The following is a 13,615-nucleotide window of genomic DNA, read 5'->3' as shown; positions in this document are numbered from 1 at the left end:
TCTTTTTACTTTTTCATTTTGAAAGTTTACTTCAGTTTTCCAGACTTTTTATGAGCAGTAGCAGAATATGGTAATAAACGGTCTAGCTTAGTATAGTTATGTTTCTGAGCTAATAATTCAGGTACTTGGACCAGATATATAAGTTTGAATCCCAGCAGGGCAAATAGGAATTTTAAGTTCAACTAATGAAATCAAATCCAAAATAAAACACCCCGAGTCCCGATGAAACATTAACTCTTTATTCCACTCCATAGATAATGCATGACCTGCTGAGTTCCTCCAGCATTTTCTGTGTTTTACTCCAGAATAAAAAGTTAGTTTTATTAATGATAACAATGAGATGGGTGGCATGTTATCAGAATCAGAATCAGGTTTAATATCACCGGCATATGTTGTGAAATTTGTTGTCTTGGCAGTAGCAGTACATTGCAATACATAGTAATAGAGAGAAAGAGAAAAGTGAATTACAATAAGTATATATATTAAATAGTTAAATTAAATAAGTGGTGCAAAAATAAACATTAAAAAAGTAGTGAGGTCGTGTTTATGGATTCAATGTCTTTTCAAGGAAGGGAATCTGTGGTTGTTTCTTGGTCTGGATTGAGTGGCTTGTTGTGTTAGGAGGTGACTTTAGACTTAAGGGTTGACTGCTCTTTTCAGTCCTGTAATAACTTTCTCATTCTGTAAATGACCCTGGGTGCCCAGCACCAAATTATCTGCTGTTCAAATGCAGTGAGTGATGGCTACTAAATTCTGCCCTGATGAACGACATGTATCTCCTGTGAGAGAAATCAAAAGAGCACCTAGGATGCCAGTTGTGATTCAGTCACGTTGATGTGGGCCTCTCTACTGCCCGTTATGCTGGTGGCATTTAGGGCAGCAATGAAGGTCCTCCATCACTGGCAGTGCTCAAGGCTTCTTTCATCATGTCAGTAGTCGGTTTTCACTACAGTCTGTCATGCAGGTTCCAGGTGGAGATTCAGGAATACCGTCACATTCTGATGGAGAGGGAGACTTCATGGCTGTTTCCATAACAATTTTGTTTTACCAGTCAGGGATGCTAGCCCTGAGCCGAGCCCTCGATCCTAGAGGACTGGTGGACCACTCATAGTCTGGCCTCTACCCCTGGAGCTGTTTGCCATGGGTGGCCCTACCAAGAGCCAGAGCATGAAGCCCTGAATCCAGGCAACATAGCTCTCCAGGTCATTGGAGGCACACAAACCACAACAAGGTTGTTGTCGTCTTGGGGATAAATAGGTTCAAAATTAGAAGGAAGTTATTGAATCAAATGTGTATTTATGGTTTAATGGTCACTTTTACCCATGAGAACATGAAACATAAAACACTACAGCACAGTAACAAGCCCTTTGGCCTAACGTCTGTATCCACTATGTCAATCAAAACTAATTCCTTCTGCATGCACATGGCCTATAATCCCACAATTCCCTGCCTGTCTAAATGCCGCAAAATGTTGCTATTGTACCTGCTTCCATCATTACTCACGGCAGCACGTTCCAGGTCCAACCAACCTCAGTGCTAAGAACGTTTTGCCTTAAAGAAAGTGTTAATTAGTTTTTTAACTTGTCGCAACACTCCCAAGCTTGTAATGTAGAATTTGAATGCTTGTTTTCTGGATATTCCTGCCCTCAGAGCTAACGAGGCATCATGAGAACACCATGGTGTTCAGATGGCGGATTGCATGTGCCCAAGTTAATGATTCTGTTGTAATGTACACTCTTTCCTTCCCGGTGGGCTCTCTTCCTGTATCCCAGGTTCCTGATTTGTAAAAGGCCGCTCTTCTTTCTTTCAGCTCTCCATCTTTGAGAAGACTTATTACGTGGGAAGATACAGAGACGTGCGTGGAGATTCCTCAGACTTCCTTTCCCGTTACCCCAGCAATGGGGCACCCCTCTCCAATGCAGGCTCTATCAAAGTGTATGGAGGAATGTAAGTACCTGGCCACAAGAAATTTGTTAAAGTACCAAAAGCAGTAAAGTTGCTCTTCAATGCAGCTTCCTCACCACTGATCCTATAGAGCAGGGCTTCCTGACCTGGCGTCCACAGACCCTTCAGTTAACAGTAGGGGTGCATGACACTGGGAACCCCCGCTGTACAGGGATGGGTGAAGGAGAGCTGCTGGGATGTGCTGGGGGAGGACTATGCTCCATCATTCCGTCTGGTTGCTGAAGAGGCTCCAATGTGCAGGATAGAAAAGAGGATGCAGAAGGCTATAGATGCAGCCAGCTCCATCATGGTCACAAGTCTCCCCACCATCAAGGGCATCTTCAAAAGGCAGTGCCTCAAGAAGGCGCCATCCATCATTATGGACCCTCACCATCTAGGACACGGCCGCTTCTCAAATTACTTCCGTCTCAAATCTCTACCTAATATTAAATTGTATTGTATAGGAGCTGGCTGCCTCACTGTCTGGTATGGGCGGGGTACGGGGCACTGCACAGGATCGAGATGCAGAAAGTTGTAAACTCAATCAGCTCCATCACGGGCACTAGCTCCCCCTGCATCCAGGACATCTTCAAACTGCAATGCCTCAAAAAGGCGGCATCCAGCACTGAGGACCCCCATTACCCAGAACATGTCTGGTTCTCATCGCTAACGTCAAGGAGGAGGAAGACACGCACTCAGCGATTCAGGAACAGCTTCTTCCCCTCTGCCATCAGATTTCTGAATGGACATTGAACCCTTGAACATCACCTCACAATTCTTTTATTCCTCTTTTTGCACTGCTTATTTGATTTAACTGTTTAGTATACATATATACTAAGAGTAATTTACAGTTTTTATTATGTATTGGACTGCACTACTGCTACATAACAACAAATTTCATGACATTTGCCAGAGATATTAATCCTGATTCTGATTCTTATTCTGATTTTGATTATTGTAAACTATTTTTGTAGCTTTCTTGTAACATTTATGTCTTGCCACAGAACAACAAATTTCACGACATACTGTATGTCAGTGATAATAAATGTGATTCTGGTTCTAATTCAGGAGCTACTTACTGGGCAGTCGGCTGCCAAGTGAGCAAGAAATGTGTTCTTGGCATAGTGGAGGGTTTTCACCAGTCTGAGGCATTCTCGCACCGAGTGCCAAATGTGTCCCTGTGCTTAGCGGTCTTGGCTATAACTCAAAGGGTGAGTGGTTCAGAACCTCAGCTGACGCGGCCATAGAGTGCTGTATTGCTGGCAATATTGCCTCTCAAATGAAGCAAACTGTGGCAGCCCTGGCCCTGCCATTCATCATAAATGATTGAACAAACAGCTGGACTGATTTCTCATGTTTTCTGGAGAAACACAACAAATGCTGGAGGAACTGTACGGGTCAAACAGGTATATGGAGGAATTTAAGGTGGGGGGGGGTTATATGGGAGGCAGGGTTTGAGGGTCGGCACAACATTGTAGGCCGAAGGGCCTGTAATGTGCTGTACTATTCTATGTTCTAAACAGCCCTAATGGACGAAAACGGACAGTCACCATTTTGGGTGGGACCCTTCATCTGGACTGAGATACAGGGGGCGGGGAACCAGTGTAAAAAGATACAGGAAAGCAGCGGAGCAAGAGCTGGTGGGTGGTAGGTGGATCCAGGTAGGTAGATAAGGGATGGGGGGAGTGGGAATGGTATCAGAAGTTTTTGCTTCACTCCTCCTCTCTACCTTTAACTCCCCTTTAGTTTTCAGTCCAGATGAAAGGTCTTAACCCGAAACCTCTGAAACCCCTTTTACCAGGCATCTCTAGAGATGCAGCTCATTAGTCCCTCACCAGACTCAGCAGTGAGAAAACCACCTTTCCCAGGCTCTGTACGTCGCGGGTCGATATGACTTGTGTCCCACCAAAACTGGGAAGTTGGAATGTCTCGACCACCCGAACCCCAATCTGTGTGAATACTGTGTAAACAGCTCCTAAGCAGCTGTCCGTCAGCCAGAAGTAACAGTTTGTACACTGTGCATAATTATGAAGTATATTTATAAATGCTAACTTAATCCAACCATTCTTAAAGAAGAATTAAACAAAAGGGCTCATCATAACTGAACAGTCAAATCTTCCAAAAGCTGATGTGTCCGATGTATTGACGGCGCCAACTCCTATTCGTCAATCATCAGTAGGATTTCCTTCTTGGACTCCATCGAGTTGCACATTCCCATTGGATCAAATCCTATGGCCAGTTCTCTCAAGCTTTTTTTCTCCATCTCTTGTCCATGTCAGTGTCCATCAAAAAACCTCTCCGACTGGCATTCTCTAAAACCTTCTCCCAATTCCACCATCCTGGTTGGATGACACTACGTTCCTAAGCATGAACATCACAACCCCTTATCTTCAATGATAACCCAAACACTACCAGCAGAACACACTGCTTTGACAGAATGCCATTAAATTAAATACCCTACAACATTAGCAGTAAATCTTAACCAGGGTGCTACACCTCACCTGATGCCCACCATAGATGCTCCCTCACCCGAAGAGTTAATCCAGTATTTGTGTGATGCTCCAGATTCTGCAGTGTCTTGTCTCTCTTCTGGGACAATGTTCCTCCCTCACTGTGAGGTCCTCCATTGCTTGGGTTGTTGCATCCTAGCGGACTACATGATACACAAGCCAGGGCAATATGATAATGGAGAGCAAGCTGTTGCCCACGTAGCAGGCTCCCCCTCTCCACGTGGCTGATGAATCCAAAGGATTGGCAGAGACCAAGACAAATTAGCACAAGCGGTGTCACGGGAGTTGCCAGTCAGCATTGAACTGCCTTAGAGACTCCAGCTCAGGACTTTTCCTCTGGGTTTATTCCTGGAGCCTTCCCCATGAGTGGGTATAGCTACAAGGCAGCAGAGGCTTGAGATCAGAATTTTTTGTTCTCCTAGATGAGCTGCCAATCATGGCTGACAAGCCCTATCTTCCCAAAGCAACTAGTTTTAAGGCAACACTGTCTATTCCCCTTCTCCTGTCTGTGAAAACGGTTCCACTGGGCTTAGTAGCTAAGCCACAAGTGAAGGCCAGGAGCTGGACTTGGTTGTTAGAGGCTATGTGCACAATATTGGGAACATTTAATAGCTTATCCTCACTACCTCCCTCGGCTATGACAATTTTAAGGAACCTTGCTCACTGAACATCACAGAACAGTAGAAAGGGTGACTTCACCTGTTACTTACTCCCGCTAAGAAATTGACATTTGCCTTTCCACTGTGTAACAGTGACTGTAATTCTGGAATGTTTCATTGGCTGTGAAGTTCTGAAAGAACAAGTACAAAGCATCTTCCTGCTGTCACCCTCCTGAAAATACTTGATGTTAATTGCTGACATTAAAACAATGTAAAGCTGACAGTTGGTTCTTTAAAATGTTGTTGCAGTTGGGTTGGCTACTCGAAGGAAGGGTTCAGAGGTCACCAGTATCTGTTGGAGGAAGGCGAGTACCCGGACTGGAGGTCATGGGGTGGCTACGATGAGGATTTAAAGTCCTTGCGTGTCATCCGGGCGGTAAGTATTGAGATGGTGGCAGAAGGTGGTGGAGGTGTTGACCATACACAGGGGGCAGCAGTGCTTTAGCTGCTGAGGATCGGTGGGGTTGAGGGGGGTAATAGATCAGCAATAATGGGATGGCAGAACAGACTCAAAGGGTGCTGAATGACCTAATGTGCTCCTATGTCTTATAGACTTGTGGAACAGTTCAGCCTCGAGGGAGCCTTGGTTTCCAGTTGATCGTCTCGGCCAAAGAGGGGGGGAGGTCAAAAAGTCATAGAAAAGTACAGCACAGAAACAGGCCCTTTGGCCCATCTAGTCCATGCTGAACCATTTAAACTGCCTGCTTCCATTGAGCTGCACCCGGACCATACCCTCCATACCCCTACCATCCATGTACCTATCCAAACTTCTGTTCAATGCTGAAATCGAGCTGGCTTGCACCGCTTGCTCTGAGCTAGTGGGAGCTGAAAGAGCGATCTAAAAGAGACTGATATTAAGAACGGAGCAAAGGGAGTGGTACAAGTCGGAATGTAATTTCAAAGAATATAATGAGCCAAAAATTCTGTGCTGTGTGATTTTTTTTGGAAGTAGTAACATTGGGTGCTGGAGCTCCTGGGCCCAGGGGCAGGGGAAAATCAGCCGTGATTCCTGCTCCTGATTGGCGTACGCAAAGGGATTGGGGTGGTGTATGTGCTTCGGTATGGCGATTGGGACTGGGGACAGGCACTTTGTGCTGATGACTACTGCCTCCTAACGTACGAGGCACAAATAAATAAAATACACGTGACAGGGAAAGCCACGTGAGGCTTGCCAGTGTCTGTGGTATCCACTCACTCTGGAAGCTTTTCTTTCCTTTAAAAAGTTGCCTTTGTTGTTAGTTTGAATCACTATTCTCCAATATCTTTGTCAGTGAAAGGATAAGAACCCGAGGGAGGGACCTTTAAGTTCCTGAGCAATGCTGCCCTGTCAAATGTATGATCATGGTGTCAGGGGAGTTCAAGTTGATCATTTCTTCACGTTAAAGTATGTTTGGAAGGTGACCCTGTTTGATGTGCTTTGTTTTGAAGGACTTTTCCAAACCGCTGATCACTTTGTACCCAGAAAATAATTGTGAGGGAGAGGATTCAGCTACTGCAGTTGATTCAGTGGCAGACATGGAAGCAACCGATTCTGGGGACATTATACAGTCCATTAATGTACTGAGTGGCGTGTAAGTAACAGCAGGCACAGTGAGCTATACCTTCATCAGCAGAGTGTTCAGGTCCATACGAGGACTGCTGTTTCATTTCGGAAAAGCTTCTGTTCTTTACTTCAGCTGAACATGTGTGGTCTGCTGACCCCCAGTGGCAGAGGGAAGGATATACTGCTGCAGAGTCGTTCTGAGCTCGGGAAGCAGGCAGCGCGTGAAGGGAGAGAAGAGTAGACTTAGCTTCTCAGGTCACTGAATGCTACCTGAGCTGCTCAAAGATTGCAGAAATTAGCTTTTTTTTAATTTCCAATTTCCAGCATCTACAGTTTTTTGATCGTAAATAATTGGCTTATTATTGTTGCATGAACTGAGATTCAGTGAAGAGCTTTTGTTTCCATGCCATGCAAACAAATCTTCTTCTTAAGCCCTTCACCCCTGCTGGGGCGTAGGCCGCCGACAGCAACTTGCCGAAGTCCTCTGTCCTGGGTTTAAATAGGTTGTCCCCATCTACAAAGACCCTTCCCCACCCTGCAAGGAGATCTTTGGAGCTTCTGTTGGTGTACCTGTAGCTCTGGGTTTTAAGGGATGGGTTGCTAGCCCCATGCCCAGCCCCCCTCCTTTCGCAGCCGGGCTTGGGACCATCAATGGTGGAGTTCTCCAGCCAAATCAACCCATATATAAATAGGTCAAAAAACAAAAAATAAAACAGAATACAGAATATTGTTGACAATGGAAATGGAATTGGCTTATCGTTGTCACATGTACTGAGACACAGTGAAACGTTAGTCTTGCAGATTGTTCACACAGATCAAATCATTACACAGTGCATTGAGGGAGAACAATAACAATGCAGAATAAAGTGTACCAGCTACAGAGAATGTGCAGTGCAGGTAAATAATCAGGAGCTAATCTATCTCAGGTGCTTTGGGTCTGTGTGTGCTGGAGGGGTGTAATGAAATTTGCAACCGTTTATTGTGGAGTGTCGTGTTCCTAGTGAGACTTGTATTGGTTGAACTTGGGCTTAGAGTGGGTCGTGACCCATTGTCAATTCTGGCTACCTGACAAAAACAAGAGACTGTTGGCCTTCAATGTCTCAGGGAGAAAATGGCAGAAATACAATAAGATGTCTGAAGAATTTGTATGCAGGTAACGGGACAGGCTCGGGTACAGGACTCAGCACTGAGGTGAGAGAGTATGTCTGAAGATGAGATTGTCCGTTAGTATCTAGAACTGTGAGGAACGTTCTTCAATACCCAGCTCACAGGAATGTTTCAATGTCATTTTGGTTTCTGCTAAACTCACCGCTTCTTTTTCAGCTGGGTAGCCTATGAGGGCGCCAACTATTCCGGAGCTCAATACATCGTGGAGAAGGGGATTTACCGGAATCCTCAAGAGTGGGGTGCCCAGAGCTGTCGGATTGGCTCATTGCAACCTATCTTACAGGTAAGTACACCGGCCACCTGGATGAGGCCCTCCGTTGGTTGGGGTCAACGGTGGATGTTGCGTCCTAGCTGTCTATGTGCTACACAAGTTAGGGTACTACAGTGTGGTAAGCTGGTGCCCATGTAGCAGGCTCACCCTCTCCACGTAGGAATGCCAAAGACTGGTACAGTTTGCCAGTCAGCATTGAATTCAGTATAGGACTGCCTTAGGGACTCCAGCTCTGGCCGGGCCTGCTGCGTTCCTCCAGCATTTGGTGTATGTTGCTCGGATTTCCGGCATCTGTAACTTTTCTTTTGTTTGTGATCAGATTACTACATTGCCAAGTCTCTTCCGGGGATTCCAAGTCTCTTCTCTACCCTGAAGAAGTTTAAATCTTCTCTTCGATGGGAGTTCAGTGAAACCCTCTCTCACTGCTCCCCCTCTGTGATCCCTGCTGCCCTTCAACTCTTCGACCACCAATCAACTTCCCAGCTCTTTACTTCATCCCTCCGCCTTCAGTTTTCACCTATCACCTTGTGTTTCTTTCTCCCTTCCCCCCCCCACCTTTGAAATCTACTCCTCAGCATTTTTTCTCCAGTCCTGCCGAGGGATTTCAGCCGGAAACATGGACTGTACTGGTTTCCATAGATGCTGCCTGGCCTGCTGAGTTCCTCCAGCACTTTGTGTGTGTTGCTTGGATTTCCAGCAAATTTTCTCTTGTTTGCGTCCGGATTTTTCACTTCCACTCACGAATCCTTTCCTGTGAGTGGGTACAGCCCCAAGGCAGTGGAGGTTTGAGATTAGAGTTTTCCTTCTCCTAAATCAACTGCCAACAGTGGCTGATAAGCCCCGCCTGTCCAAAGCAACTAGTTTTAAGGTGCCAGGAGCCCATTTTGGCCCCTTCTCCTATCCGCGGTAAAGGTTCCACTGGGCTTAATAGCTAAGCCAAATGTGAAGGCCAGGAGCTGGATTTGGTTGTCAGAAGCTATTTGAGACGCATGCTATTGGCAGCATTTAATAGATAATGGGAGCTTACTACACAATCCCCCACATGAGCTATAACAATCTTATGGAATCATTACCTGGATACCATGTGTATAAACTAGAGCTTCCCAGGCTTCAGTGAAAGGCCCATTTTCCCAATCTCAGTAAAGTAAGCAATCTCCTGAAATACCCAGAGCTGGTCTGCCGCAGAGATTCGCAGGGACCTGTAGCAGCTTTGCGGACAGGACGCAGCATGTTACCTTTGGTATCAGCAATGTGTATATGGTCATGGAAACTGCTTCAGAAAGGTAATTGTGTCCACTCTGAATTACTGACCTTGTGAAAGGATGTGAACAAGCCTACCACCACACTAAGCATTCTGAAGGAGCCAGTGTGTCCAAATTAGATTTTATCAAATGGAGTGGCAGAATTTTTCTAGCATTCAGAAATAACTTTCCAAATTATAGGATTAGGTAAAGTTCAAGGACCAAAGTTCAAAGTAAATTTTATCATCAGTGTACATGTATATCATCATATAAAACCTGAGGTTCATTTTCCTTCAGGCTCACCCAGCAAATCTTTTAGAATAGTAACTATAACAGGATCAATGAAAGATTAACCAGAGTATTGATAGCAACAAAATGGGAAAATGCAAATATAAATAAATAGCGATAGTCCTTAAAGTGAGATCATTGGTTGTGGGAACATTTCAACTATCAGCTCCTTGGTCTTGATGACATTGAGTGAGAAGGTGTTGTTATAACACCACTCAGACAGATTTTCACTCTCACTCCAGTATGCCGACTCATCACCACCTTTAGCTTGTGAAGTTATTATATCTCTTTGCTGATCTTGGCACAAATCCTTTTATTTATTTAGAGATACAGTACAGAACGGACCCTTCTGCCCCTTCCAGCAACCCCTATTTTAACCCTAACCTAATCACGGGACAATTTACAATGACTAATTAACCTACCAACCGATATATCTTTGGATTGTGGGATGAAATCAGAGCACCTGCAGAAAATCCAAGCATTCCTCAGAAGGGACGTACAGACTCCTTAGAGATGACTTCGGAATTGAACTCTGAACTCTGACACCCCGAGCTGTAATAGCGTCATGCTAATTGCTAAACTACTGCGGGGTCTACATTTGTTAGATAACTCTCACAACTATTAAAACTTTGCCAATAAACCTATCTCAACAAATTCCCACATAACTGATTTCTGTATTATTTATCATGCATAAGACACAAACTGACTTTGAGTGATACCGTCTCGTTTTTTTGTGTGTTCAGGTGGAACCAAGTGGTCAGCAGTTCAGACTGAAGGTAAGAATTATTCTCCATGTAAGCTGGTTATGTTTGTTTTTTAAATACGATGAATTTGTTTTTATCGAGAGTACAAAAGCAAGGAAGTTATCCTTCATGGAATGCTGGTTGAGATACAGCCGGGGAGTACAGGCTAGTAGTGGGTACCACGCTTTAGCCCTGGGGAGGATACGGAAGGGTTAACTGGAAAATGACTGAGGCAGAAGGGCTTCAGCGATCAGCAAAGCTGGGGTTGCTCACCTGAAGCAGAATGATTGATGGGAAAGTTTGAAGCACAGAGAATCACAAGGGGATGAAAATGAAAAGAAACTTTCTATTGGCAGTAACTGGAGCAGATAAAAGGTATTGACATAAAGCATCAGATTTGACCTGTAAGATGTTTTTTTTTTAAATTTATGAGATACAGGGCAGAATAGTCCTTTCTGGTCCTTCAAGCTATACCACCCAGCAACTCCCAACAACCCCAATTTAACCCTAACCTAATCATGGGACAATTTACAATGGCCAATTAACCAAAGGAAGGTGTGTATCTTTGTGAGAGGAATCTGGAGCACCCGGAGAATACCAACGCAGTCCATGGGGAGGATATATAGAGACACCTTACAGAGGACTCTGGGATTGAATGCCAAATCCGATGTCCCAAGCTGTTATAGCATTGCGCTAACCGCTACACTACTGTAAGCCCTTAGCATTGACAAATTTGTGTTTGTTGGGGGGGAGTAGTTATTTACATCCTGACACATCTTGTGGTGAGCTACAATGGGGGGTAAAAGCCTAGAAAGACATCAGCCTGCATCACTGCTTTGATGGCTAAACCTAATAGTCTGCGTTGGAGATTAGTCGTCAAACTGGTACAGAGTCAGGCACAAAATGCTGGAGGAACTTGGCAAGTCAGGCAGGATCTGTGGAAGGGAATAAGCAGACAATGTCTCAGATCGAGAAGGAGTAGAATCTAGAAGGTGATCAGTGAAGCCAGGTGGGTGTGGTGGGTGGGGGGAATGAAGTAAGATGTTGGGAGGTGATAGGTAGAAAAGGCAAAGGGCTGGAGAAGAAGGAATCTGATAGGAGAGGAGGTGGACCATGACAGAAAGAGAGGAAGGAGGGGCAGCTGAAGGAGGTGATTGGCAGGTGAGGAGGAGAGGTAAGAGGCCAGACTGGGGAATAGAAGCAGAGCGAAGGAAGGGGGGGTGGCCGAATTACCGGAAGGAGAATTCAATTTGTGACCCGTTGCCTGTCTTTTTGGGTCCAATTTTGCCGGTTTCTGCTGTTATCAACTGCTTTTACTTCCTCTTTCTGTCCTGATGCAGGTACAATGAAAACAAGTTTCAAATTCTTTTCTTTCACCACTTAGATCCAGATCTTCTCAGAGTACGACTTCAATGGACGCTGCTTAGAAATTGAAGAAAACAAGATGGGGATTCCAAAGGAGTTTAAGCTTCAGTCCTGCAGGGTCCTAAGTGGCAGGTAAAAACACTAATAGTCAATACGTTGTGAGCTGTTTTCTGTCCCGGACCTGCTTCATGAATGGGCCAGTCGGTACAGGATAAATACTGGATGCATTGGATCAGATTTCGTTCCAGAAGAACTTCTACAAGTGTCTGACTTTTGTTATGTTTACCTCTGTATGTTTACGCTCAAGTACTTTGATGAATTACTCCAAGCCTGAGCTAATAACGCAAACAGGTTATCAGAGTTCTAAATGAGCAGGACAATCAACTTGTTCCTTCATCAAACAAGGAGATTTAAATAATAGCAGCTGGACCAAAGAAAGTGAATTCAAGAACAAATCAGGATTGAAAACTCCTGATTGTTAACTCGGTGATTGTAAACTCAGTTAGCTTCATCATGGGCAGCATTGAGGGCCTCTTCAAAAGGTGACAGCACCATGTGTGCACTGAATAATTTCTTCAATAAAAACAGTGTAAATAAGCCAGTTCTAAAATCTGCAGACAAATCATCACAAACTCCATGTTGTCAACACCATCAGCATCAGAAACAGGAAAAAGGAAATGTGATTGTGTATGATCGTGAAATATACTTACCATGCTAATGAGATAGAGGGTGACAACCTTTTTGTGTGCAGTTTAAATTGCTTTGTGCGCTTGTAGCAAAAGATGTGCGCATGCGTGCCTTCGCACAATTTAGAGGGAGCACTGTTCTGATCTATTCAATGGACTTCTGTATTGTGTCAGAAACTGAGGCACTATTTTTGTCAAGCTAGATGTGGAATGTTATGTGTGTGATAGAGGACATTCTGCAGACACTGTGCACTAGTTAGTTGCTGGAAGCTCTGACAAGTCCAGAAATCGTATACTGTATCTCAGTTCCTTATAGAGGCAACTGTCTGCATTTCTGCTCAATGGCTCCCCACGCTGGAAGCCCGGAGCACTGCATCCCTCAATCAGCAAGCTCTCATTTTACAATTGGGGCAGGCTAAACAAATGATAGTTAACCTGCAGCTCAACTCTATTTACGTGACTTAATTGCCCTCAGGACTGCAGCTTAATATTAATGTCTCCAGTTTTATTCTGGTAGCTGTAAATGACCTGAAGCTTTCACTGTCCAGAGGGAGAGAGCTCGAGATTTCCACTGCACTTTGTGTGAAGAAGTCTCCTGAGTGATATCTAATTTTAACAATCTACTCATTAATTCTCGTCTCCTCCACTAGAAGAAACATCGATTTATTTATAACTGTAAACATCTTGATCAGCATGTCAATATTCTCCATTCAAGGAATTGCAGGCCAATTCTGTGTAACCTGTCTTCATGAAGTCATTCTGTTGAAATTATGTGGGCTTCCTTGTCAAGGTGTGGTGGCAAGAACTGAGCCTGAACGTGATTCATACAAATTCGAAGATTCAAAGGTTCAAAGTACGTTTATTATCGAAGTATGAATGCAGTATTCAACCCTGAAATTTGGCTTCCCCACAGACAGTCACACAACAAAGAACCATAGAACCAACCTGCTCAAAGAAAAACGTCCAACATCAAAACCCACCTGCCCGTGCACAAAAATAGCGCAAAAGGCAACAAAAGGCAAAAGCACAAAATCAAAAGGCATACTTCAATGAAGTTCAGCTTCGTGTTCATTATCTGCAGGCTGCCCTTATTCAAAAATCACCCAAAAGTAATAAAAAAACAGCCACCAGAACTAGAACCAGAAACTAGAACACATGAAGTAAAACGAAGCAACACCTTTCTCTCTTTGCATTTCAA

General features: G+C 44.4%; 1 protein-coding gene across 1 annotated transcript in view; it reads left to right on the top strand.

Moving 5' to 3' along the window:
• LOC140719565 (uncharacterized) overlaps window positions 1-13,615 on the top strand; it is a 155,534-nt gene that overhangs the window by 122,962 nt on the left and 18,957 nt on the right. The window contains exons 14-19 of the mRNA XM_073034275.1: window positions 1,811-1,947; window positions 5,363-5,489; window positions 6,542-6,684; window positions 7,980-8,106; window positions 10,367-10,399; window positions 11,751-11,863. Coding sequence (XP_072890376.1) covers window positions 1,811-1,947; window positions 5,363-5,489; window positions 6,542-6,684; window positions 7,980-8,106; window positions 10,367-10,399; window positions 11,751-11,863 — 680 coding nt within the window. The remainder of the gene's footprint in view (window positions 1-1,810; window positions 1,948-5,362; window positions 5,490-6,541; window positions 6,685-7,979; window positions 8,107-10,366; window positions 10,400-11,750; window positions 11,864-13,615) is intronic.

The sequence above is a fragment of the Hemitrygon akajei genome, chromosome 32, assembly GCF_048418815.1.
Source record: "Hemitrygon akajei chromosome 32, sHemAka1.3, whole genome shotgun sequence".
Taxonomy (NCBI): Eukaryota; Metazoa; Chordata; class Chondrichthyes; order Myliobatiformes; family Dasyatidae; genus Hemitrygon; species Hemitrygon akajei.
This window is presented reverse-complemented; position numbering and strand designations above follow the sequence as displayed.